The sequence below is a fragment of the Drosophila hydei genome, unplaced genomic scaffold (genome assembly GCF_003285905.1).
Source record: "Drosophila hydei strain 15085-1641.00,03,60 unplaced genomic scaffold, DhydRS2 tig00000243-arrow-arrow-pilon, whole genome shotgun sequence".
Lineage (NCBI taxonomy): Eukaryota > Metazoa > Arthropoda > Insecta > Diptera > Drosophilidae > Drosophila > Drosophila hydei.
Genome location: NW_022045693.1, coordinates 383974 through 411296, shown reverse-complemented (window position 1 = coordinate 411296; position 27323 = coordinate 383974). Strand labels below are relative to the sequence as shown.

Sequence of the window (27323 nt, the reverse complement as noted above, 5' to 3'; positions counted from 1 at the left end):
ATGACTTAAGAGTTAGGGACCCGATTGAAGCTGCCACCGAATCTATGCTAGGAAATACGAAAATCTATATTATCCTATAGCAATGAAAGAAAAGTGAATTAAAAAAAATAAGACTTAAATAGACGAATGCATATCGTAAGCCTAGGAGTGATTGTTTGTTTGTTTGTATTGCACAGGAGCACAGGAGCACAGGAGTATCTGGACGAAGTTGTGGGGGCATCAGTACAAGCCCGAGGGTAGGTCCGTTACCTTGGAGCCCTGCGTGTAGGAGCGCGTGCGTGCAGATATTTGGCCAGACAGCTGACCCGATCCCGGATGGTCGAGCAGCGAGCAACGCATTGTCGGATTGCTGCTGAAATAGATTTGTTGGTTGCTGCGCGACTTCTCACGCACATTAGTTGCCTCATTGTTGTGGGTCTGGCCGTCGGCAAAGGCCGCCTCCAGACGCTCCACATTCTTGGTCACTCGGCGTGCCTGAAGTGCGGCTGTGAGATCGGGCTTTGGATACTTTTGGGGTGTATTCATGCCGGTCATAAAGAAGACACCGTTGAAATGCTGTGCGGGCGGCGTCGGTGCTGGCGCTTTGCTCGATGGCTGTCGCTCGTGGTTCCCTGCCTCCTTGCTGCTGTTCCTCAATGCCAATATAGTTGGATCGTTGTCGTCGTGACGCGCATTCATTATGAAATCCAACAGCTCCCGATTGGTGCTCGCATTGTACGCCGTTGCGGTGGCACTTGGCTCCGCCTCAGGCATATCGGCTGAGGGCGTGTCCCGTGCGTAGGACCTCTCCAACTCTAGTTCTCTATGCGCGCCATCATAGTCCACCTCGTCGAAGAAGGTCTGCATGGCAGCCAGACGTTCGACGGCCGTCGTATCAGCTGGCATTATCATGCCATACTGTGAGTCCTCCGGCTCGGAGCAGTCCGTGCGCGGCACTAAGTGTGCCAATGAACGGGATTTGCGTGGCGGTTGTGGCACAATGTTAACCGGCACAATGTCCTGTTCCTGCTCCTGTTCCTGTTGAAGGTTGCGCTGCTGCTGCTGTTGCTGATGCTGCAGCCTAGTCTTGGCTGCCTGGCCTGACTTTACTGTTATGGTATGGCTGGATATCTGTTTCTCTGCCTCGCTTACTATGTTGTCCAGCTCCTCGATGACATCTTCTATAGTGGCGGCATCCTCGTCGTCATCTTCGTCCTTTCGCGTCGCAGCTTTGCGCAACTGCTTGTGATGCTTGGACTTGGAGGGCAACACTAGTATGGGCACGGGACTCAGTGAGGCGCCGGTTTCGCTGCTGCTGATGCCCTCGTCCTCGTGCTCCGAGCAGCTCTGCTTGCTGCCTGCTGCCGTCTTTGATGTGGGTGGCACCTGGCGTGGCAGTGCGACAGGCTGATGCGCCTCCACGGGCTTGAAGTTCGATTCCTGTGCGCCCTGCAGCCGAAAGATCTCCCGCTGCAGCTCCGCACAACGCTCCTGCAGGCGTCGCTCCATGGACGTGAGCACGGTCTTTTCTTCGTGCAATATCTGGACGCGGCGCTCCAAAATGACCATCTGACTGCGCACACGATCGGCATCGCGTGCCTGCGCCATCATCTTATCCACATCGATGTGCAGCTCATTGAAACGCTTTACCTCGGCTCGCAGCGCATCTAGCCAGGGCGAAGAGCAGGAGATGGTTCTGGCCAGCGTACTGGTCTCTAGGCCCGCCTGGCAGAGCTCCGCTTGGATGTACAAGCGCTGCTGCAGGCTGACGGCGCTCTCGATGAATGTGTTGAGGAATCTATAAGACACAACAGGTCTCTCAATAGCCATTGACCAGAGTTTATCGCAGTTACTCACTTGATGCCAGCACACTGAAGTTCTCCGGACCCGCCGCCACTGTTGAGAATGCCGATGAGCAGGCGGAAACGCACGGGTTCACTGCAGCGTAGTCGCAGCGTTGACATCGCCTCCGAGACGGCGGTGTGGCCAGCGGCGCTGATCTTCTGGCCACCATTGCCCTGACCAAACGGCTGCCGATCGCAAGCAGCGGCGAGCAGCTGCAGAGCCAGGATGCGTCCACGTATGCCTTGCCCCGTGGCCGATGAGGCGAGTGGCATAAGACCCACGGGTGTGTTGCCTAAGCGGGCGATGGCATCCAAAGAGCGGGAACAGCAAATGCTCAGGCATTGTCTGGAAGAGCGAAACAGAGGAGTCAGCCATGCACCCTATTTGCGCTAAATCTCTGCTACTTACAGGCAGGAAAGCTCGTCCAGCAGGGCGCGGCGCTGATAGTTCTGCGGATTGCGCGACATGGCCAGCGAATTGGTGCCAGCTGCCAGGGGAGCAGGCGCATTGCTTGCCTGCGCCATCTGTATGGCACGCAGCACCTCTAGCAAATGGCTAATGCCATCCGAGGGCGTGGCCACAAACTCCTGCACGAAGCTGCAATGAGAAAACAAATGAGAAGGGAGTAAAGCAACTCGAGCCCTCACTTCAATCAGCCGAGTCGATTTCTAAATCCCAACTTATTGGAGACTGCGTAATACTGTATCATCATTTCACATTATCTCTATAGCTACTTGAAGAATACAATTTTTTTATAATTGATTGGCAAACAGAGATTTCCAATCAAGTATATAGATATATATAATATTGTATTTTTACTATCAGCTCAGCTTTTAATTGCAATCATCGAAAAATTTGATTAGGAGCCGTTCGTCTTTTTTCCATATCATAGATAGGGCCTACTTAGAGATATTCGCTGACTATAAAAGCCCGAATTGTCGAAAGGTTCAACATCAGTTTCTGAAAATTGTAAACATGAAGGCCTTCATCGTTCTGCTTGCTCTGGCTTTTGCCGCTCCCGCTTTCGGTCGCACCATGGACCGTTGCTCCTTGGCCCGCGAGATGTCCAACTTGGGCGTTCCCCGTGACCAGCTGAACAAGTGGACCTGCATTGCCGAGCACGAGAGCTCCTACCGCACCGGCGTTGTTGGCCCCGAGAACTACAACGGCTCCAACGACTACGGTATCTTCCAGATCAACAACTACTACTGGTGCCAGCCTGCCAACGGTCGCTTCTCCTACAACGAGTGCGCGCTCTCCTGCAACGCCCTGTTGACCGATGACATCACCAACTCCGTCCGTTGCGCCCAGAAGATCCAGCGCCAGCAGGGCTGGACTGCATGGTCCACCTGGAAGTACTGCAATGGTGCTCTGCCCTCCATCAACGATTGCTTCTAAGCTACTCTCCTCTTACTGACTCTTGAATATAATAAATAATTGCCTATGAAATACTGTTGTATTTTATTTTTCTCTAGCTAAGCTGTTTCCCGCTGATCTTAGCCTTAGGCCAAAAAGCGCAAATGGTATTTGAGCACTTACCTGGGAAATGATACCCTTAGATCGGCTCGCAGCTTGGTCAGCAGATCGGTTATGGAGCCAAACTGACGCAAGGACATCTCACTATCGCTCTCAGGCGGCGCCGGAATGGGACTTCTATGGGTAACAATTATCACATTGATGGACGTTAGATACCCTGGGATGGTGGCAAACACTTACTTGTAGCCGGAGTGTTTGGCTGGCAGTGTGGCAGATTTATAGGCATCATCTTTAACGCCGACTTGCAGTTGACCATTAATGTTCACATCATAAATAGATTGGGCCTTGGGAGTGCCAGACGAGCTACCCTTGGTGAATTTGCGCAAGGAGTGAACATAGTCCTCGGGATTGTAGACGGGCGGACGTTGATTCTCCTTGCTGTAGATGGGAGCCTGCGGCCAACTCTGCTCAGAGCCAGCCATCTTGTAGGAGGCCAACGAACCATTCACGCTGTTGGCTCCAAATTTATTTGTGCCCGAAACACTGGACGTAGCCGGTATTGAGGATTGCGCCTGGCCAGCAGCGGCAGCCGGTGCCGGTGTTGGGGCTGCTGCTGCATTATGTGGCTGCAATTTGGGCGACTTATCGCATACGCTGGGCGCCATCTGTGAATGGTGCGTGGAGCTGTCACTGCAAACGAAATAAAAAAGAAAAAGTCGTTAAAACAAATTTGCACATTTCTCATACAGAACTTGAATTTGCATTCAAATATACATATAAATATATATATATATATATATATATATATATATATATATATATATATATATGTACATATATATATATATATATATATATATATATATATATATATATATATATATATATATATACACACACATATATACATATATTGTATATAAATTAGCAAAGACTGGTCTTGGCCAGGAGTTCGAGCTGGTGCTGGTGCTGGAGCTGGAGCTGGGCGGCACGTAACGCACCGGAAAAACAAGCCATTAAGTTTGTTTAGCATTTTCTTGGCACTGTCAACGACTCATTGAGTGACGAGCATGTGGGCTTCCATCGGCGACTGTCAACAACTGATTAAAGCGTCAGATGGAAACATCGCGTCAGCTCGACTCGCAGATTTCTTGTTACTCAATGCGCTTTTTTTTTGTATTTCTGTATTTTTGTGCGTAAGCGAAAATATTGTCAAAAAATTAACATGTCAATAAACGAAACAGAAATAAAGGCGCGCACTTTCACTACGATATTAGCCAGCAACAGAGAGAAAAGACCATATGCACCGTTAGCTGACAATGCGCTCTAACGGTAACTGCGCGCGTCTGCATATGCAAATGAGATTCAAGTTGAAATTATGACGTGCTTTAATGCAAAGCTATAAAATTTAACATATATAAATATATATATTTATAGTTTGTTTTGCTATCAATTGAACGCATCAGTCACGTTGCTGCATACTTAACCATCTACCTGGTTCTTTTGGACAGGTGTGTCATGGCTCAAGGCAGCGCGCGCAAACCTTGGCATGCGAGGGAGGTGGGTAATTGATATCAATGATTAAGCCAGCAAAAACGTTAACGACGTGTGTTTGGCAATTTGCCATTCTCTCCCCTGCTCCACGGTAAACCAAAGAAAACTGATGAGAGATCAAAACACCAATGAAAAGCCAAAGGCAAGTGGCCAGCAAATTGACCACGAGCGAACGGATGGAAGCTGCATTCAATTTACATAAATCAATTTGAAAAAAAAAGAAAAAGAAAATTGAGATCAGTGGCGTGGCAGTGCGCGCTGATAAAAGCGCCTAATGGAAACGCATTAAACTGCCAGTGTGTACACACCAGATATATACGAACCTTATGCCTCGTACATAATAGAAATTTTGCCAACCAGTTCGTGCTGGCAGATCGCATCGATATTCGTTAAATTGAAATTAAAGTTGATTTAGCCAAACTCTCGCTTTTCCCATAACTCATATCTCTGCTGTGATAGACATTGCATTGGCCTTATCTTATCTGAATAAATAATGTTGGCTCAAAAAATAAATAAACAAATTAAAACTAGAAGCTTCTAATTTTTGTTCTTGATAACAAACACAAAAACACACAAAATTCACAATGAAAGCAAACCAAAGTATGAACAAATAACAAAAAGAAAACAAACCAAATTTAATCCAAAACAAGTAAGAAAGCTCCGGGTCTCGAACCCGGAACTCTACCAACACAACCACTTCATAATTAAAAAAAAAAAATAAAATAAAAATAGAACAATAAAAAATTTTTCATTCCCTTAAATTTTAAGAATTTGGGGGAATTTGGAGCCGCTATCCAAAATCCAACGAAAATCAAAATTGCATAAAATATACATAAAAATAAAAACTAATAAACTAAATAAAAAATTTGGAGGCTCTAGCTCTCAAGACGTTCGAGATATAATTTATTTACTGCATTTCAATAATGTTTTTATTCGATAACAATTATATGCGGATAGTTATCGAATATTTGAAACAAACTTGACCTGCGCGTGCTACACACGGACCTACAAAAAAAATGCAGTCTCTAGCTCTTATAGATGCTGAGATCCAAGCGTTCGCACATACGGACGGACAGACAGACGGACAGGACTCGGCTTGTCGTCCTGATCAAGAATATATATACTTTATGGGGTCTGCCACGCCTCCTTCTGCCTGTTACATACACTTGCACAAAATCATTATACCCTGATTTCCCATTTTCAATGAGATCAGGGTATATAAATAGGTATCAATATAGTACATACGGTTAATCAATTTTGATTAAAGGTATCGAGCATAAGTGAATCATGTCCATTTATAAGTATGATCTAGACGATGTATGCATGTATACGATATACAGTAGGGAGCAAAAGTGTTTCCATAGTTGACACTTTCAACTTTGTGAGTCGATAATTTCCAAACGAATGAAGCAAATCAAAAAAACTTTTTTTTCCAATAATATGTATTTAATTCTTAACAAATTGCCATATATAACAAAAACAAAAGTTAATCAGTAAAATATTCAAACGAAGAAAACTGAAGCAAAACGCATGTGTACAATTTTGCACCTTCAGTGAAAAAAATTAAATATGATTCAAAATCAATATTTTGTCCACAGACCCTTATTGGCTATTACACTTTTTATTCAGTTTGGCATACTCTCGACCAACTTTTCTATGGTTTCCTTTGGAACTCGGTTCCACTTTAGTTCTACACGCTTCCAAAGATCGTCTAGGTTGGATGGCATTGATTGATATTGCCCGAGCCGTCGCTTCACGATTGACCACAGGTTTTCAATCGGATTGAGGTCGGGACTTTGAGCTGGCCACTCCATCAGCATAAAATCTTGGTTTTGTAACCACTCGCGGACAATTTTGGCAGTGTGCTTCGGGTTTGCTTCACATGGTGTTTTTGAAACTTTTCCCCGGACCTGTGCCAATAGTATTGCTTGCCATCTGATTGAAAACGGTTGAACTTGGATTCATCCGACCAGATAACACGTTTCCAATCATCTACAGTCCAGTTCTTGTGTTCCCGGCCGAGTTTCAATCGAGCCTTGACATTCATCTCGGATAGAGCTGGTTTATTTTTTTTCACACTTGTCACATATCCAACCTTAGCTAGTGCTCTTCTAGCCACCCGCCGACTCACGTCTTTTCCAATGTCCATAGATGCCTTCTTCGGTGTTAGGAACTTATCAGTTCCCATTAGTCTGGCGTCAGAGTCCTTTAAGAGTCGTTTGCGGCCTTTAATAGTGTATTTGGATGCACCATTGCGTCTTTTCTGGACTTCGGACACCGCTGAATGAAAAATATTAAGCTGATCTGAAGTACTACGAGTCGAACAGCCACATTCAGTTTGGCTAATAATACTATTTTCGACATCTGACGAACGCTTCTTCATTTTTTCGCGGTACTTTGTAGACTAATTGCTAAAATTAACAAATCTACTTCAAATAATAAGAAACACGTGGATTTCTGGATCCTAAAAGTGTAGAATGCATAAATAAAACATATAAGGGTAAAACTGCATGTCTATTGCCGATAAGAGAATTAAGAAATCAAACCAAAGTAAGAATATCGGAAGGTGCAAAATTGTACACATGCGTTTTGTTTCAGTTTTCTTTGTTTGAATATTTTACTGATTAAGTTTTGTTTTTGTTATATACGGCAATTTGTTAAGAATTAAATACATATTATTGGAAAAAAAAGTTTTTTTGATTTGCTTCATTCGTTTGGAAATTATCGACTCACAAAGTTGAAAGTGTCAACTATGGAAACACTTTTGCTCCCTACTGTATATACATACATATATCCGTCAATTCGAAGAAAAAAGAAATCCCTATCAGCCACATATCTCATCGATTTTATGCCTATAAATTGTCGAGCAATTTTCTATTATTGGCAAATGTGCGATGCACATTGAAAACTACAGATCAATCGCTTCAGCTACAGACGATGAGGTCCTTCATTATAGGCTTCTTGGTGACCCTAGTATGGACAGCTACCCCAACTCAGGGCCGCACCATGGATCGCTGTTCCTTGGCTCGGGAGTTGGCTAGCCAAGGCGTTCCATATGAACAACTTGCTATTTGGACCTGCATTGCAGAGCACGAGAGCTCGTATCGTACTGGCGTGGTGGGTCCCCCCAACTCGGATGGCTCCAATGACTACGGCATCTTCCAGATCAACGATCGCTACTGGTGCCAGCCGCCTAACAACAAGCAGTCGGCTAATGGCTGTGGCGTGAGCTGCACGGCTCTGCTCTCGGATGACATCACTTTGTCTGTGGAATGTGCCAAGAAGGTGCTCCAGCAACAGGGCTGGCCAGCCTGGTCTACCTGGAAGTTCTGCAATGGCAATTTGCCCAGCATCGATCCCTGCTTCAGGTAAGATCATTTAAATCACATTGCTTTGTTGACCAATATTTTAGGGACAGCTTATGTAGTCGGCATACAAAAATGTATTCACTAAAGGCTCAGGGGTTATTTGAGAAACTTCGCACAAATTGTCCCCGCAGCCTTTTCGGACGCATGGCGAAAAGTGAAATTTTATATAATGGCCCACACATAACCGAGTCATTATGACAGTTTTGCCTGGCCAAAAGCAATGCCATGCTCGTATCTATGAGAAATGATTGCAAAATGAATCAAACGATCAGCTACAGCAGCTACATTGGGCATGGCACCGACTCGGACTGCGAGTCGGAGTCGAAGTTGGACTACAGCTGGTAATAGCTGCTGGTAAACAAGTTAATTTAATTTCCAATCGTAAAAGAAATTACGTATGAAAGCATGCCGTTATCGTAACGCTTATCTAGATCGATAGAGAAAGAGAGGGAACAGAATTGCGACTCTGGACAATTGCCTAAAGACTGAATGAAAAAGTTATCGACTTAGATTTAAACTGCATCAAAAGAAGAAAGTATATTGCCCCAGACGAGAGTGACAGACTAGAAGACACCCTAACCTTCGTATTTCACCTAATAGATGACGCTATCCCGTAAACCCCTCATAATTTGTTTAGTTTATACTTTCAATTTCAATCTTAGAGATGTTTCATATCATTGTTGTTGATTTGACTAAAAGAGCTATATGCAATATATATATATATTTATAATATAACGCTATGTCTTTTTTCACACAGCAATTGCCCGACGCGTAGCAGATACTGAGAGGCGATTATCACATCGTATTGAATGAAAGTAATACTTTCTAATAAAATACTGGGAACATTAAAAATTGGTAGTTTTTTATTTAACAAATCGTACTCGTATGTCGTATTTGAGCATATATATATGATACATACGAATCTCTCTCTATACAGTATTAAATCGATTAATGCAAAGGATCTCCATACAAGATTATAAGAATTTAACACTTATTGGCTGCAAGATCGTTGACCTACATATATACGATCAAAATATATACAGCTAATTAATGCAATTCCTCTAATTCATCTAACAACATTTTCTAGTATAGATTTTCTTTCGTGTCTAATATGCCGCGGCCAATGTAGGGGACTCGAGTTCATTAATCCATTTTAGTTAAAGGGGCCAAGCCTCACTCAATCATGCCCATTTACAAGTATGATCAATGCTTTATTTTATTTTATTTATCAATGAAAAACTATAAGCGATATAGAAAGACACATATATGTCTATACATATATATATATATATATATATAACTATATTTAGTATCTGCATTTCAAGTGGTATCGCGCCATATATTCAAGAGGCAAGTGTGACGCAAGTTCGAAATTAAATGAGCTTTAATAAATTTGATTAGAAAATTGTTGGCATTAATCTAATAATTCCATAAAATCATGTGTAAAATGTTTGTCTGCTTTTCGTTGCTATTATTAACAACAAATCTTGCAACATTGTTTGCGAAGGTTCATTGAATTGAATTCCACAGAGAAAGGGAGCTCAGAGCGCATTGGCTCTGATTAGCATAATTGTTGTTTTGTCGACAATGGGCCAAGGGCTTCAGATACGTTAAGGTATATAAATATTTCTTATTTTATTTGTTTTCAGTGGACTATTTGGAAAGGGCGCATTGTGTGAGAAGTTTCAATATGCTCAATATCTCGTCCATGCAACTGCTATTTGTTGGTAGTTTTCTAATGCCTTTCGGGTCACTTTGACTATTTAAATTTTGAATGCAGCCAAGTGAAGTCAAGTGGAGTAGATGAATTGAAAATGATAAAAGTCTAACCTACGATCGGACGTTAAACTTGTAGCGCAAAAAGAGCTGGGAATTTGGCCTACGAGCTGCACGTGAAAGAAAAATCAAGTGCAATTTCAGACTGAAATAACTCGAATGCCGCACAATGAATAAATAACTGCAACAAAACATGCAACCTCACAGATTGCGTGAACAGCAGACCCCAAGACAAGCCAACCCAACCCAACCCAACTCAACTCAACACAAAGTCGAGTGAAGACAATGCCATCTGGCTAAATATTTGGAATTAGTTACGTTATGGAGCTCGCAGCGATAATTGCGACGGGTCTAACATGCGTGCGAGGTCATGATTGAAGCATATGAATATGAATATGAACATGAGTATGAATCTGAGTGCTAGTCTCTGTGAGAGTTTCAGCCCATTCAATGCGCAACTGGGCTAAGGCTTATCAGTAGTTCGCACTGATAGCGCCTGAAAACTTGAAGTTTTCAAGGCGAAAACTTCTTCCGCCTTTCTGCCTGTGATAAGATATTGGAAGGTAAAACTTTGAATGTTTATTATAATGCAGAGACACATAGATCATCTGAAAAGTGCGCGTGCCACTGCAGATTAGATAAATTCGGGTTTATTTGCTGAAAATCATTTAATATGCTCAAGCCATAGGGTGACTGAGCTCAATCAGATAAGCCACCACAAACTAGTTGGAGCTAATAGAGTTGGGAAAGTTGATTCAAATTAGGCTAAAATATATTGAATATCATATCATTCGTATTAAAATATGAGTATGATCTGTAGCTTACTCTACTAGGCATATAAATAATATATATCAAATATATAGTATACGCAGTATATAGTATATGTAGTACCTGTATATGTATCTGGTATAAAATGTATATTTTAAGTTTAATTAAAAGTGTAGGATTGTCGAATATGTTTTATGATATGAGTGATTCCAATTCATTATCTGCAGCTTGATCTATGAGCTTTACAAAATGCTCCTCAGTTTTAGTGATTCCAATTGTTCTTGAATACAAAGCTCAGAGCAATTTCATTGAACTTTAACTTTTGCAAGTCTAGTATAATTAACACAGTTCTTCAGCAAAGGTAGGCAAAAAGTAGGCCTTAGCTGAGAGCTGACTGAACATAACATAAGTTTTGTGATCATTGTCGTATAGACAAGCATTGCACCTGATATCTGAAGTCGGCAAATTCCTGTTGTAGATAAGATATATGAGGCCCATGAAGGAGTTTCTCAGTATTGCGCAGGTCAACGCGTTTCATGTGGGGTAAGTTCAACTTGTTTATGAGTAACTTGGCATTATGTGTCAGTGCTAGCAGTAAACAAGTCTTATCGGCCCTTATTTACATTGAATTTGCTGGCAATAATCGCAAATACTTTACCATCGCCCACATCTTGGCAGGCAATGTTTGATTATTTGCTCAACTGCAACGAATCCACATGAGGCTCGACTATAAATACGGCACCACACACACCCACTAGCCAATAGTTGCTTCAGCTTCCACTGCAGCAGTATCCTAAGAGAAGATGAAGTCCTACGTTGTCGTCCTTCTGGCTGCCCTGGCATGGGCTGCGGCACCCGCTCTCGCTCGCACCATGGATCGTTGCTCCTTGGCTCGGGAAATGGCCAAGCTGGGCGTTCCGCGTGATCAGTTGTCTAAGTGGACCTGCATTGCAGAGCACGAGAGCTCGTATCGTACTGGCGTGGTGGGTCCCCCCAACTCGGATGGCTCCAATGACTACGGTATCTTCCAGATCAACGATCGCTACTGGTGCCAGCCGCCTAACAACAAGAAGTCGGCTAATGGCTGTGGCTTGAGCTGCAAGGCTCTGCTCTCGGATGACATCACCAAGTCAGTGCGATGTGCCCAGAAGGTGCTCCAGCAACAGGGCTGGCCAGCCTGGTCTACCTGGAAGTTCTGCAATGGCAATTTGCCCAGCATCGATCCCTGCTTCAAGTAAGCTCTGAGTTCACGAATAAAGCATGATTGTGTAATATGCCACAAATGAAAGCTTTCTCACTTGCTTTATTGACCAACATTTAAAAGACAGACAGCTGCATGCAGCATTCGATAAATGTACTCATTAAGCGATCAGGGGTTGTTTGAGAAACTTCGCACAAATTGTCCCCGCAGCCTTTTCGGACGCATGGCGAAAAGTGAAATTTTATATAATGGCCCACACATAACCGAGTCATTATGACAGTTTTGCCTGGCCAAAAGCAATGCCATGCTCGTATCTATGAGAAATGATTGCAAAATGAATCAAACGATCAGCTACAGCAGCTACATTGGGCATGGCACCGACTCGGACTGCGAGTCAGAGTCGAAGTTGGACTACAGCTGGTAATAGCTGCTGGTAAACAAGTTAATTTAATTTCCAATCGTAAAAGAAATTACGTATGAAAGCATGCCGTTATCGCAACGTTTATCTAGATCGACAGAGAGGGATAGAGAGAGAGAGAGAGAATGGGACAAGAGTTCGCAAAGAAGGCAACGACTTATCCAACTAAGATTTCATCTGATTCACAAAAAAAAAACCGTAAAAATGCATAAAGCAATTTCAATGCAATTACGTGTTCGGCTTCTCTGCCCCAATGTAGATCCATTCGATTTATTCGCATTGCCATTTCTGTCTCATTGCCATATGCAGTTGGCAGAGCCTTGTCGAAGCTTTTGTTGTGCATTTTTTCGATCCACAAAAGCAGTGAAAATGGTAAACAACTCGACCAGACGGGTGCAGAGGCTGATTGACAACCATATTGTAACAATTTGTATCAAATTCTCAAGGGTCTGCCATTGAGTTGAATGACTTTTTATAAGACAAACACTCCGATGCACGCTCGCCTTAAAGAAGTCGAGTATATTGGCTTTTTAGTGAGAAATTTGATATCTCTCTGCATTGTTGTTAGTCATATATATTTATATATATAAATATGCCCAACGAATGAAGTACCTGAACGGACTGGAGACACGGTGCTGTCAAAGGTGCGTAAAGAGTACTCGTTTGATAGTTAGTGACAATAGAATTGTCTGATCAATATTAAGTCATTAGAGCCTTAGTTCCAATAGTATTTTTGATTGCATGAATTGATTTATAATTTCATTTAGCTGCCATCTATGGACGAGCAGTTCATGCAGTCAGCTAAACTCAACTAAAGTGTTCTTTGGGTAGCTCAATAAGCTGTGTTTTCATATTTTAGCCGGTTTTGGTTTGAATTACCAAATAGAGCCACAAGAACTTCATTCGCTGCTTTGTCTGATCATATTTATTTCAAGATGATATTACATATTTCACACATTACAAACTCTGGCAGAGCTTTTTCGACACTTCATAGAAGCTAGAGTTACGTTAAGATAGAAGTAATTTGGTGGCTCTCCATGTCACTTGGGTGTTATTTCTTGGCAGTTCCTATTAAATAGATATTAAATAAATATCAAAAGAGGAATGCATTTTGGCACACTTCAGTTAGCTGAAACTCACAGGTGATAAATCACCTGTTCTCTTCCGCCAACTTTCGCGCATGCGTAATCCGCTTTTAATCATGCTGCCATAAGAGCGGATTCTCTCTGGCCACACGAAATTTATCACCAGCATAATTTTTTGTTTCGTTTTTTGCCTTCGCACAGCTATAGCTTATAATAGTGGTCGTTGTCATAGTAAAAAGTATAGTTTCTCCCAGTGTTAAGCCGACACCTTGCCAAATTGTCTTTAGCTGTTACACAAAAAGAAAACAAACGAGAATGTGGTAGCGACTGCATAATACCCGCTCAACTTCCAACAACAAATAAATCATTTTTGGTCAATCTCAAGAGGGAATTTGCCTCGACTTCCCAATGGACATTGCACAAAACGAATATACTCTTGTCTTTGCGTGAACAAGTATGCAAAAGAGTCCATTCGAAGTGGCTGTTGGGCAACAATGGCCTCTTTTTAAGTGTCTTTTTGATGCTGGCTGAGAGATATACGCAGTTGAATGTTCTCATGGCAGCAGTTCCATTTCTTTAGCCCATTTGCATTTGCGTTGTAAATTTTACTCACACAGAGAGATACGGAGACGCTGTCTGACAAACGAGATAAAACTATTAACAGAATTTAGCAACAACAATGATAGAGAAATGTGCCCACTTTTCAGCTGTCAAGAGGCATAGAAAGATTTGCTGATTTTCCCAAGAGTTGTCGGCGCATCTCGGCTCGGCATCTTGAGTTGTGTGTGTTTTGGATCCCTATGCAGACTTCTGTCAGCCTTTTGATTGCTGGCTGTCATGCTTGACAGCATTGGTGCTTGACTTTAAATTAAATCCCAGCCAAAAGGTATGCTAGACAGCTAGTCGACTCTTGAATGCTCTCACTCACTATCTCTTTGTATTTGTCTCTGTCCCTCTATCTCTCTTCCAACAATAAGCATGCTCTACACACAAGTACTTTGTTAGACAGACTATAGACTTAGAGCACTCCAATATAGTTCAATCAATGAATATTGTGGAAGAATCATAAATATCTTGCTTCTTTCAAATATATTAAACAACTCCGATGTGTTGGTTCGGAAATTGTCATTTGAATTCATTTGTTTGGCTAAAGATCAATCATATTTGATATACATATTTTCCTATTCCTACAACATATCATTAAACTACAATTAATTGTAATATTCAATTCATATATTCTGTATAAACATCCAACTCGACTCTGATAGGGTATCTCCAGTTTGTGTTCCGGAAAATCGTAAAGTTTTCTAACGCTCATTATGATTTTCACCGCGATTTGTTAACTACAGATTGCGCCTGCCTGCTGTGAGGCCCCTCCGGGTAATATATCAACAGAGCTGTCTCCCAACTAATATAATTAGGGTTTATTGTCGAAATAATAACGCAGCAGCTGGAGGGTTCAAGTGGTTGGTGCCTTGGTTGGTGCTTGACACAGTTGCGTTTTCGTTCCATTCCGCTTTGGGGGTCGGCCAGGTGAAATGCTTATAATTTGTGAGTCCAATTTTTGTGATGTGACAGGTAATTGATGCCAAAAAGTAGCTCAAAGCTTGTCAGCTCTGGCTGGGGCAGTGTTTCAACGTTTCATCGTTTCAGCTCGGTTACCATTGACAATGACAAGTCAAGATCATGTTTACTTAACCAACTGGAAAACACACAAAACAGAGTCTGTCGTCGTAATGTAATCTCTTGACATTGTTTGAGTTTAAGCAGCGCTTAGGCTTACGTGCATTCAGTCGACCATCCAGGGAAACAAATATCATCTCAGATCTCATCTGGAAGTATAGCATATTGAAAGTCTAGTCTAAGCCACCCAATTCCCTTTCTCTTCGTCTGTCATTCGACTAGCTCTGATAAGCAGCGTCTGCAACATTGATTGACTTCACTTCGATTGGCTGTTCGCCATTTTATTTTGATAAGAGTGAATCCCCCGAGCACCTTATCTATCGAACCATCCATTCATTTGCCTTCGAGTTTTGCGTATTAAAATCTGGTTTGTTTTCGTCAAGTGGAAAAGCACTTCAAAGTCTTTCCACTAAGTGGCTAAACTGAAATCTTCAGATAATAATAATATAAGTGAGCTCTCTATCAAAAAGTGTGCAATGTCTGAGATGTCAGATAGCTAAGCTAGTTTGATAATAATTCATAAAGTGAAGACGTACAGCCAAATGAAGCTTCATGAACTTTCTTGCAAATCGATATATATCGATTATCCCCTTAAGTTTTAAGCATCAAAGATGGTTTTGGCTTGTTCAATGTCGGTTAAAGGGGTTACACCCTAGGATTTAGTAAGGTGGATGTTGAATTACCAGCTCAAGCTATTTAGATGCTAAAGTATATGTTAGTATGTTTCGTATAAACATACTGTCTTAAAACAAGAAAGCGCCTTAGATATAAGAATATGAAAGTATGTTTATGTAAGTACATTGTCATATAAATTTCCTGTCTCAAGCCAAGGAAGTTTTCCTTTATCTTAACTTTTATTGGCTTCTTTGGATATCAACATGTTTCTACTTGTTTTCTTGCAACTTATTCTCTGCTTGCCTCTTATGCCTTATGCATCGCTTTCTTATTTTTCTGTGTTTTCCGTGAGTTCTACATCTTTCACACTTCTCCGCACACAGACACACTCTTTCCTGGGGCGCAACCAATTAAATCAGCCACAAACCCTGACGTGCGTACAAATCAAGTTGTCTGCAGATCGGAGAGAGCCCTTTTCCCGATGCCATTGCGTCTACGTCTACCGGGTATCAGTTAGCTGTGTTAGTTGTTCGGCTGTTATCTGTAGACCGCCATAACTTTACGCTACACTGATTTCATATGGCAGCTAACCGCAGCAATTGTTTTTCGAGTAAGTTAAGTACTTAGTTGACCCACACCATGTCGTCTTCCCAAGGGGCGCCGAACTTCGGCCTAAGGGCAATTACTTAGGAACCGACGACCGACAACTGTCGGCTAGGGCGCTAGTTGTGCTAATGTGCACAAATTATACAGAAAGAGAGTCGAGAGGCATGTACTTTGCACTTGGCAGTTGGAAAAGGTCTGCTGACATTTTACCCTACGTTTTCCCCATCTTCTTGGACCTGGTATAATTTTCCAGTCTTTGGTTTCCTGCTTTGTTTTCCAGCCTGTTCGAAGCGGGCTTTTAGTGTCTCTGTTAATGCATTGGCACTTCCTTAGCCCGGTTCTAAGTTGCTCATTTACAGCCGGTCTGAGCGACGGCTACCTGTATAAATTATTGCCCACCGAACAGAGCCCCCTACCCCCTCCGCCCATTCACATTAACAATTCACTGACCGCACCAAGTCAACGGCCTATTACGACTGCCAGCCATGGCGAATGGAAGGGAAAAGAAGTCTAGCCATGGCTTTTACTCTTTCCAGTCGCTTGCCTAAGTCTGTGTGTGTGTCTTGAGACAAATTGATTCTTGCTTTCGTTATTCTGTATTGATCTTTCTTCGATTCTCTGTGACTTTAGAAAGCAAACAAACATGTGGAGAAACAGCCAATTACGAACGACTTCCTACTGTTGATCCTCAAGAATGGCAGACCAAAACTTCACTTTAACATTTTCTAGTTATTATGAAATAGAGAAAGCCGAAGATTATTTACCCTCACTTATAAGATCTATTTCTTCTTCTTAACAACTCTAGAGCTGTAGATATTGAAGTTTCCCGAATACCAAATTTTCAACTCATTTCAATAATCTTCAAGAGAGTTTAATTTTTTCCAGTAATGAACACAATCTTAATCATTTAGAAGCAGTCGTTGATGGAGGGCAGAGAACCATCGCAGAAGTGCCAGGTGGACCAGGCGGACCAGCCCTGCTGGCTGAGGATCTTCTGGGCGCAACGGACGGAGTTGGTGATGTCATCGGTCAACAGGGCGTTGCAGGAGAGGGCGCACTCGTTGTAGGAGAAGCGACCGTTGGCAGGCTGGCACCAGTAGTAGTTGTTGATCTGGAAGATACCGTAGTCGTTGGAGCCGTTGTAGTTCTCGGGGCCAACAACGCCGGTGCGGTAGGAGCTCTCGTGCTCGGCAATGCAAGCCCAACGGGCCAGCTGGTCACGAGGAACGCCCAAGTCGGACATCTCGCGGGCCAAGGAGCAACGGTCCAAGGTGCGACCGAAAGCGGGAGCGGCCAAAGCCAAAGCAACCAAAACAATGAAAGCCTTCATGTTTGCAATTTACAATACAGAAACTGATGGAGAAAAGGCTAAAGGCTATCGCTTTTATAGTTCAAAATAATCTCTGCTAAACTGCTATCTGAAGTGGGCGCTTGTTTCACTTTACCGGCTAATCAATAGACTGCAAGAGACATCTTATCAAGAGACTTCACAAAGTAAACAGACAAACAAATTATAGAATAGATTCGATACTTATTATCTTACTGCTTAGCTGGCAGCAGATGCTAGGAAAAGTAAATATGATCGAACCATTTAACAGCAGCTTTAATTAGCCTGATTTCTGGCTGTTTCTGGCAGTTAAATGTTAACCATTAACCTTGTTCGACACTTCGCTTAACAATTACCATGCTTTAAGTATAGGCCATTGATACTTAAAGCAGGCTTTCAGCGTTGTAAACAACAATTAGAGCTCAAAATAGAAGGTAGCTGCAGTGCCAGCACTGGCAGTTTAGCTATTTAATGCCAAATATAGCTAGTTTTTAGAGAATAAGAGTTAAGGGAAATTCAGTTTTAGATTTACCCATAAACAGCTATAAATATTAATATATGGCTTTTAAATATCTTTCAGATCTTCCCTTTCTTTTCATAAGCTATGAGTTAAAAGTAGTTATCTCCAACAGCGCCTATAGCTTAGCTGGCTTGGCTTTTTTTCAGTCATTTAACCATGCACTTTAGCGACCTTTTTTGCGGCCAACACTGTTGAGGTGTGAAGAGCATGCTCCATGGCCTGAAACTCTTTCTAAAAACCAAAAAGAGAACTCAACAATTGTGTGTACTTATGGTTACATTTCATAACGGTCACAAGTTGAATCGTTAAAGCTACTGACTCGGCACAGACCCCAAGGCTGACACAGTCATGCACAGAGATGGATCAACGTGAACATTAACGCCAACTCAGATGCACATATGGCTTTCTCGCCAAATGGAGGATGAGAGTAGATAGAGCGCGGGGTCTAAAGGCCTAACCGCAACTATGCAAAACCCGTCATTGTTGACGCTACGCGCTGTTATATTAACCCCATTCAAGCGCAGTGCATGGAGCAGTGCGTACACTGAGAGAAAAACTTAAGAAGTAAGACACAATTGCTCATAGGAAAAAGTTACAGAAATATTCAGAATTGATTATGAAATCTGAGCTCATCTCAGGCACTGGCTTTAGTTTCTCTCAGTGTACATGCATAAAAAGTCATGTTGTGAGGCAGAGGCACCCGCTGTATTCCATTCAGGCTTTTTGCATCTGCTAGCGGTATTCCTTATGGTCCCCCCTGGAGGCACTTGTTGATCGGTTGGCGACCACAGATTTCTACACATATTTCCACACGCATTTCTCAGAAAGCTGTTAACCTTACAGACTTTGGGTTAACAGCGAAAATAAATGACAAAAGGCTACTGTAAAAGCCATTTGACTTGGCCAAATGACTGACAAAATTGGCTTCAAGCCATGCCAAGCCAAGTCAAGATCTGTGACCCGCTTAGTTCTCCATGAATTATCGATTTTCTAGCCGGCGCTGACGTGTGAGTTCTTTGTTAAAGTCAACATAATCAACATATTCACTTTTACTTTTTCTATTCAAAGTCTGCTAACTAACTGCTAAGAGCTTGGCTTAGTATACGTATATGGGTCAGCTAACAGTTCTGCAATCGGAATGGAAGAATTTCTTAAAAAAAATCTCATCGCATATGCATGAGCTGGGCCTCTCGGCATCACGAACTGACCAATGACCAATGACCAATGACCAATTATGCATCATTTAAACAAAAAGTCGAGGCTAATTGTCCAATTATAGCAAAGAAAACTACTGTTATGTTAATAGAACAGCTTAAGAACAGTTCCCCAAAATTGGCTCTAAATAGGGCAACTAATAGCTGACTTAATGTGAAGCTTTGTCCAAACAATCTTAGTTCAAATTTCAATAGAAGTAGAATTAGAACTGAAACTTTAACTTAAAAGATTTTTAATTGTGAACTAGTTTACTTCCTACTCCTTTTCAAATACAAACAACTGAATATTTATGTTCTATTGGAGCATCAATAAGTTAGGGTGACCAAAGCCAATTATGAAGAGATTCAGCTAAAAGCTGACAGTGACCTGAGTGAGTAATGAAGGGATTGATATATTAAATACGGTAACGGTTGACTATATCGTATTGTAAATAAATAACTTTCAAGCTGTTGTCTTGCAAAAAAGACTAAAACAACAACTAGAAATTGATTTAAATAGCTTCTTCGAATGAGTTTCTCGAGTTTCAAGTTTTTAAGGCTTATTAAAGTTGAAATGGACACTAATCTAATCCAATGTATGTCGTCCATAAATAAAGACCATAAAATTAGAAACTTTTGAGAAACAAAAAACAGACAAAAAAACAAACAAAAAATTTGCTGCGTGCCCATAAAAAAAAAATAATTTTTTTGTTTCTGCACATTTTCACTCATAGAAAGTAAAGTTGAACGAAGCTCGGCAAATGACAGCGCGGGTCAGACACGGATTATAAGCAGAGCCCAACCTATTCATTATGATATCAGACCGAGACAAGAAAGCAGACAAACTGACTTATCTCTAGCTAATCACTAAGCAGAACCCATCAAGAAAATAATTGAAATAAAAAACTGAAGCTTTTCTATCTATATTAGATCTATCTATATATCTATATATATATATATATATATATATATATATATAATCATCCATCTAACCATCTGTTAGCTCTAAGCAGCATGCAAAACTCAATTAGAAATATCAATTAAATTTCACACTTCATTCAAGAATATCTCTAGACTTTACAAATATGAAATATCTGATTAGATAGCTCTAACCACTTCCTGCTATCAACACAATATTTTGTATATTGGACAGTGGCTCTTGAGTTAGTGATAATATTGGCCTATAAAAGGCCAAGACTTTTAGCTATTCCTCATCAGTTTCTGAAAATTGTAAACATGAAGGCCTTCATCGTTCTGCTTGCTCTGGCTTTTGCCGCTCCCGCTTTCGGTCGCACCATGGACCGTTGCTCCTTGGCCCGCGAGATGTCCAACTTGGGCGTTCCCCGTGACCAGCTGAACAAGTGGACCTGCATTGCCGAGCACGAGAGCTCCTACCGCACCGGCGTTGTTGGCCCCGAGAACTACAACGGCTCCAACGACTACGGTATCTTCCAGATCAACAACTACTACTGGTGCCAGCCTGCCAACGGTCGCTTCTCCTACAACGAGTGCGCCCTCTCCTGCAACGCCCTGTTGACCGATGACATCACCAACTCCGTCCGTTGCGCCCAGAAGATCCAGCGCCAGCAGGGCTGGTCCGCATGGTCCACCTGGAAGTACTGCAATGGTGCTCTGCCCTCCATCAACGATTGCTTCTAAACTAATCCCTGATTCGATTCTTGTTTTTTTACCAAAATAAAATTAAATGTTAAATTAAAATTGTAAATTATTGTGAACTTTCTTCTACTTCTGCTTCTGCTTCTGTCTTCGTTCGACAGAATATTTGTGGGTTTATCATATTGGAAATTTCAATATAATTAAAAATCAATTTATTTGACTCGTGAATCGTTAATTTTTGCTCATTTTTCCGGTCCCCTCGCGCCGTCTTATAGAAAGTAAACTTGAAGCCTTGGTAGGTGTTGGAGCAGAAATGGCGGCAGCTCAACACCAATTTATGGGCCAACCCAAAACATATTAATTATGATCGCCCGAGGCATTAATAAGTCCGAAAACCAGTTGAACAGGTGTTTATATTTGTAGCTTTTGTGGTTTTGTTTGTGGAGATAAGGCGACAACGCTTTTAATTCATAGTAAAATATTAAACAAATAATCCAAAGTTTTTTTTTCTTTTTTGCAGTAGCAGTTCCGCATATTCCGCTGATCAATGGACATATATATAGATATAGAGATATGCATATGTCGAAGGTAACCCCAATACTCCGTTGGCTATGACAATGTCGTATTCATTAGATGAAGCGCGACTAGCGTGAGCTTGATTGACAATCGCTCAGGGCTGGATCACGATCTACGTATAATTATAAGATGATTGCGAATTATAATCTCCATTGGCGCCTCTGGTCAAAGATTGGCTGATTCGTAAATTGTGGAGAAAGTGACTAAAAGAAACAGCAAGTGCAATTTCGGTGCCTGTCGCAATCAACTTTGTTTGCCAATCAATGTCTAGAAGAAAATTGTTCAACTAGAAGTTGTCAATGAATCAACGATGCTCCAAAGAAATTGTATATATGATATGTATAGAATATAAGTATGGGCTATAGAAGCTACGTAAACGAAAGAAAACATCTCTTTAATTAATTTTCTATAGAAGCTATCGCCTTTATTAAACTGTGTATATAGTAGACAAACAAATTATAAAATTTAAGCAAATATATAGCAGTTTAACGAACGAGCTTCTGTACAATGTACAAGTCAAATAGCCTCGAAAGATAAGCCTATTCATGCATTTACCCTACTTTGATAGCTCACGAAGCCCTCAAGCTGTGCACATCTTACCAAATATAACTTAACTAGGTTTACTTAATGCAAATTGTTAGCTGAGTTTGTTGTCTATCTGTGTGTGTGGACAGCTGGCCTTTAAGCTCAATTAACTGGCGATGGCTGCTGTCGCTGATGCTGTTTTGAACACCTTAACCATTGCACCAGTTCCATTTAGCTCAATTAGTTTTGCGGCTAACAAGTTAGGGTCTGACACTGCTGGCAAATACCCTGTAATACTATTCCAACTTTTTCGATTAGGCTCAAATAATGTTAGCTTTCTGAATGAGGAATTACTCTATATAGTCTACTACATATCCATTTAGCTAGTCCAAAAATCACAGCTTCATCTTCATCTACCTTAAGGGGTATATAATGTATGTCTTATATGTGATTAGTTTAAATCCAAAAATGTACTTTCATATTGCTATTGTTTCCCGATATTCAACCCATATCCAATATGCCCATTCCGATAAGGTCTAGAGGGCATGCCAATCCCATTGCTTAAGCTGCATAAAGAGCAACTTAAAGCACATTGCGGTTACTCAATCAACAATTGCCTCATTTGTCAGGTGTCCAACAACTGTCTGAAGCCTATGATTGAGTTACAATTTCCTAACCGACTATGGAAAATACCCTAACTTTTAAAGAATTTACATCTAACCATAAAAGAAAATTTCTTTTTCTTTTGCGTTTTAGCCGAAAGTCATTGTGTTACTGCTAGGTTTGGGCCGTTTGATTGCGTGCGACGCCCAACTGTCCAGTTGGAGCGTGTCCAATGCATAAGCTATTTATTATTAACAATTGTTAAATCAGACCGGAACACTTTTCATCTAATCGTGTACTGCCCATAGTATAGACCTGTATGAGTTGTATGAGTAGTATGAATTGTGCCTGTTGCTGCCCACTGATATTTCTTTCATTGTTTGTCTTACACTTGGCTCCGTCTGTGTGGCAAGTGGCATTGTTAGCGACTATAACTGGGGCTACATAGCAGATCGCTGAGGAATGGCAGGGGGTGACTGAGAGGGGGTCTTGTGTGTGTGACTTGGCTTGAAGCGTGCCGTCGCCATTCAATTTTTCATCAAATGGAATTACACTTTTTGCCGCTTTCGAGTACGGTTAAATGTAATTTGTCTTATATACCCTGTGTAACTGCCGGACGGGGGCTACTTCGGGCTGATATATTTATAGAGTAGAAACAAGCATTTGTCAAAGGCAAACAAAATAGTTCAGTAAAGTATAGTGTATGCTAAAGTAACATGGCTGTTGATGATTATCCTATATATGAAAGGAAGAAGTACTGTCCGATATTCAAAGTGTAGGCTAAGATTAGAGAAAAGGGATTGGGAATGCAAAGGAAAGGTAAATTACAGGGTATATGACGAACATGCTTTGCTTTTCTTTCCTTTTTGGCATTTTAGTTCGACACACACGCAGCAATTTATATGGCAACAATATTTTTATAGCATCGACTGTCAGCCTAACGAGCTGCCGTTGTCTCTCGAGTGGTTCTATCAAACGAAACCAAAATAAAAGAGAAAAAACCGTTGGCTGCTCAATGCCAGGGCTGCCCACACGAAGCGAAGATCGAGAGGATTTGCTGTGAGTGAGCTGTGATGAGAAAGTCGGGCCCTATTAGCATATATGCATAAGATGTAGATTAGGCGGTGGGCGTATCAGCCAGGCAGAACCTCACAGCAGTTGGAGAACAATGCTGTGTCATGGGCAACTAAGCTGTATGCTGAGTTGACCAATGAGTGCAGGGGGCAAGAGGGAAGTTACGGGGTGTTGTTCTCTTACCTCGTTTAGCTTTATTCCGTTCACACTTCTAGGCCAAAAACGAAATCCAATTTGGAGCAAATGCGAGTAAAATGACACGAATCCAAATTGGGCCAATTCACAATGTACTCAAAATGTCTACACATACAGCCACAAACACACGCACGTACACATGCACACATGCAGATACACTTTTTATGTGTTTATTTTGTGATTGGAAAAGTTGGCTTTCGTGCACTTTGCAGCGTCATCGAAGAACAAGAAACATAAATTGAGAAGATTAGCACAAAGCGAACGCGCAAAACTTCTTATGCTACTTAGTTACGGTTGCAATTGTTGTTGTAGCTGTAGATGCTGCAATAGGCCATAAGAACAACAACAACACAGCACAGCACAGGCCAAGCCGGGGCCAGTTGTCAGAGTCGTACTCGTTTTACCGTTAGAATGCAATCAGCGCGCGCTCGAAATGCCGAAGGATAGAGAGAGAGAGTAGCGCGGGGTTGCGAACGTATGGAGACGGCACTTTTCTAACCAATATAAACTTGTTTCTCACGAGAACACACAACTGTCCATAAATACATATACATGTATCTCTGTATGTTTATGAGTAAATATATCTCGCGTAATAGTGTCTGCGACACGTAACAAGGCTGGAGTGAAGGTGGATGCATCCGTTGGCGTTGTCAAATTAACAACAGTCGCAGCCAATCAGAACCTTCGCCTAAACATTTAATTGTACTTGACGAATGCACTTTGTTAGACCTGAAGTCCGGCTAGCAAAGCCATCGTTCGTTTATTTTTAGCTAAGCTAAGCACAGTTATTCGTTATTCGACGCTCGCTCGTTCGTTGCGTCGCACACACACGTCCGTTTCGCTGTGAAGTCACGCACCGACTGAGGCAGCAGAGTAGAAGCCGAGCAACCGTAAACTGAGCTTCGATGCGCGTTGACAGTTACTTCGGCTCTCGGCTGGCTTAACTTTCTCAACTCGTTTCAAGTGCGCGAGAGTCGTTGTATAAGACTCTCTGTACGAGTATAAGAGTGGCTTAAAACATATGAATTTCAGCTTAAATTTTTTTCTCGATTTATTCAAATATCAATTGTGATCAGCTTAGAAGCAGTCGTTGATGGAGGGCAGAGAACCATCGCAGAAGTGCCAGGTGGACCAGGCGGACCAGCCCTGCTGGCTGAGGATCTTCTGGGCGCAACGGACGGAGTTGGTGATGTCATCGGTCAACAGGGCGTTGCAGGAGAGGGCGCACTCGTTGTAGGAGAAGCGACCGTTGGCAGGCTGGCACCAGTAGTAGTTGTTGATCTGGAAGATACCGTAGTCGTTGGAGCCGTTGTAGTTCTCGGGGCCAACAACGCCGGTGCGGTAGGAGCTCTCGTGCTCGGCAATGCAAGCCCAACGGGCCAGCTGGTCACGAGGAACGCCCAAGTCGGACATCTCGCGGGCCAAGGAGCAACGGTCCAAGGTGCGACCGAAAGCGGGAGCGGCCAAAGCCAAAGCAACCAAAACAATGAAAGCCTTCATGATTATACTTCAGTAAACTGATGTCGAAACATCACAACGCTTTCCCTTTTATAGGAGATGTATTATCTCTGGACTTGTTACCTAGAGCAGTTTGCGTATTGGGGAATTGATAATAGGAAAATTGAAGCACACTTTTGAGTTAATCTAACTTCAATCAACTAGACATTTCAAATTTCAAATTTCCTAAGCATACGCGATAATATAACTGCAGTGTCATAAGCACATGCTAGAACTTTGATTTTGATTGAGTGATTCTTACGGTAGACTCTATCAATTTGCAATATTGGACTGGGCACGCGAGGGTGCTCTTGAAAGTATGCAATACATCTTTGATTACCGTAGACTAAGAACGTTATGAATACTTTCATCTGCATTTTGTGTCCAGACAAGGCTCTTAGCTGCAGCACATAATACAGATACGCTTCTAGAAAACTCTAACTATTCTACTTAATATACAAATTGATATTCCAAATCTGAAACTTGAGAGATACGTAGAGCACAACGATTATATAATTTCAAGTGCACTCAATTTGGACTATTTAAATTTTGAGGGGGATTTACACTCTTCTTATCAACGGAAAGGCTTATCGAAAACCAATTGCCCATCGGTTCACTAATTCAGACAGAACCTCACCAAAACGTGCATGTCATTAATAAGAGGTATCTAAGACGCACTTCAGATAACGCTGAATAATTGCGGATAGCTGCAAGACTAAGATAACAATTCGGCTATAAAAGGGGAAGCATCTGAGGAGTTCGACATCAGTTTACTGAAGTATAATCATGAAGGCTTTCATTGTTTTGGTTGCTTTGGCTTTGGCCGCTCCCGCTTTCGGTCGCACCTTGGACCGTTGCTCCTTGGCCCGCGAGATGTCCGACTTGGGCGTTCCTCGTGACCAGCTGGCCCGTTGGGCTTGCATTGCCGAGCACGAGAGCTCCTACCGCACCGGCGTTGTTGGCCCCGAGAACTACAACGGCTCCAACGACTACGGTATCTTCCAGATCAACAACTACTACTGGTGCCAGCCTGCCAACGGTCGCTTCTCCTACAACGAGTGCGCCCTCTCCTGCAACGCCCTGTTGACCGATGACATCACCAACTCCGTCCGTTGCGCCCAGAAGATCCTCAGCCAGCAGGGCTGGTCCGCCTGGTCCACCTGGCACTTCTGCGATGGTGCTCTGCCCTCCATCAACGACTGCTTCTAAACTTGACGACCTTAAACTTGAATAAATGATTATAGAGTGAAATTTAATTGTGTTTGAAGCCAAACTGCTAAGCAGTTCAAATTGGCTGATACAAGCAGTTCAATTATTTATACATCCAGCCTGAAGGTATGCAACACTTCTTAAAAGCTGTTAGGTGACGCAAGCTGCATGCTATGGTACAGGCTGTACAGTCGGTAAATTCGAATATGATTTGTGATTAGCTTACCTGTAGCGCATAGATTTGCTGTTCTCGTAAATGGAGTCTAACGAATATTCATCTGCGTTTGAGCTGCCTGCATTGGTGCGCTTATCCAGTGCATCCTCATAGCAGTAGCTGCAGCTACAGCTCGAGTACTGCGAGCAGTAGGAAGACGCATCAATATCTGTCATGCCAATGGAGCATTCTTCATCTGCTCGACGTGGCCGCTGCTGCGGTTGCACAGCTGAGACTTTCTGTGTTGTCGAGCGACTGTTAAAGTAGAACTGTAGTGAGTGCTAGGTGGATTTTTGGTTATATGACTAATTACCTTGTGACCACGTTCCAGGTGCGATGTATTAGGTAAAGCAGAAAGAGCATGCGCGACGTCTCGCCGCCATGCGAAGCATTGCCAGA

General features: G+C 42.2%; 8 protein-coding genes across 12 annotated transcripts; 5 read left to right on the top strand and 3 right to left on the bottom strand.

Moving 5' to 3' along the window:
* Positions 1-10: 10 nt before the first annotated feature.
* On the bottom strand, positions 11-27130 carry LOC111598206. Of its 4 annotated transcripts, none has more exons than XM_030223615.1 (6): positions 26937-27130; positions 3541-3990; positions 3364-3477; positions 2233-2421; positions 1837-2169; positions 11-1777 (listed from the first exon to the last, which is right to left on the bottom strand). In XM_030223615.1, the coding sequence occupies exons 1-6, from the start codon at positions 27098-27100 to the stop codon at positions 220-222; spliced, it is 2808 nt and encodes a 935-aa protein (XP_030079475.1). In that variant the 5' UTR covers positions 27101-27130; the 3' UTR covers positions 11-219. The 4 variants fall into 4 exon arrangements, with proteins under 4 accessions (XP_030079475.1, XP_030079476.1, XP_023169109.2 ...); XM_030223616.1 differs by lacking the exon at positions 26937-27130 and adding an exon at positions 23993-24850; XM_023313341.2 differs by lacking the exon at positions 26937-27130 and adding an exon at positions 5178-5248.
* On the top strand, positions 2760-3273 carry LOC111598207 (lysozyme A/C-like). Its single transcript, XM_023313344.2, has one exon. The coding sequence runs from the start codon at positions 2800-2802 to the stop codon at positions 3220-3222; it is 423 nt and encodes a 140-aa protein (XP_023169112.1). The 5' UTR covers positions 2760-2799; the 3' UTR covers positions 3223-3273.
* Positions 7756-12049, top strand: LOC115482988 (lysozyme P-like). Of its 2 annotated transcripts, none has more exons than XM_030223619.1 (2): positions 7756-8196; positions 11975-12049. In XM_030223619.1, exons 1-2 carry the CDS (start codon positions 7792-7794, stop codon positions 12002-12004), a joined length of 435 nt encoding a protein of 144 aa, XP_030079479.1. In that variant the 5' UTR covers positions 7756-7791; the 3' UTR covers positions 12005-12049. The 2 variants fall into 2 exon arrangements, with proteins under 2 accessions (XP_030079479.1, XP_030079478.1); XM_030223618.1 differs by lacking the exon at positions 11975-12049 and adding an exon at positions 8980-9061 and having other exon boundaries at positions 7756-8222.
* Positions 11363-12049, top strand: LOC111596894 (lysozyme B-like). The gene has a single exon (XM_023311343.2). The coding sequence runs from the start codon at positions 11570-11572 to the stop codon at positions 12002-12004; it is 435 nt and encodes a 144-aa protein (XP_023167111.1). The 5' UTR covers positions 11363-11569; the 3' UTR covers positions 12005-12049.
* Positions 17230-17722, bottom strand: LOC111596891 (lysozyme D). The gene has a single exon (XM_023311341.2). The coding sequence runs from the start codon at positions 17702-17704 to the stop codon at positions 17282-17284; it is 423 nt and encodes a 140-aa protein (XP_023167109.2). The 5' UTR covers positions 17705-17722; the 3' UTR covers positions 17230-17281.
* LOC111596890 (lysozyme A/C-like) lies at positions 20614-21140 on the top strand. The gene has a single exon (XM_023311340.1). The coding sequence runs from the start codon at positions 20651-20653 to the stop codon at positions 21071-21073; it is 423 nt and encodes a 140-aa protein (XP_023167108.1). The 5' UTR covers positions 20614-20650; the 3' UTR covers positions 21074-21140.
* LOC115482990 (lysozyme D) lies at positions 25031-25524 on the bottom strand. The gene has a single exon (XM_030223621.1). The coding sequence runs from the start codon at positions 25502-25504 to the stop codon at positions 25082-25084; it is 423 nt and encodes a 140-aa protein (XP_030079481.1). The 5' UTR covers positions 25505-25524; the 3' UTR covers positions 25031-25081.
* LOC115482989 (lysozyme D) lies at positions 26260-26757 on the top strand. The gene has a single exon (XM_030223620.1). The coding sequence runs from the start codon at positions 26288-26290 to the stop codon at positions 26708-26710; it is 423 nt and encodes a 140-aa protein (XP_030079480.1). The 5' UTR covers positions 26260-26287; the 3' UTR covers positions 26711-26757.
* Positions 27131-27323: the final 193 nt, after the last annotated feature.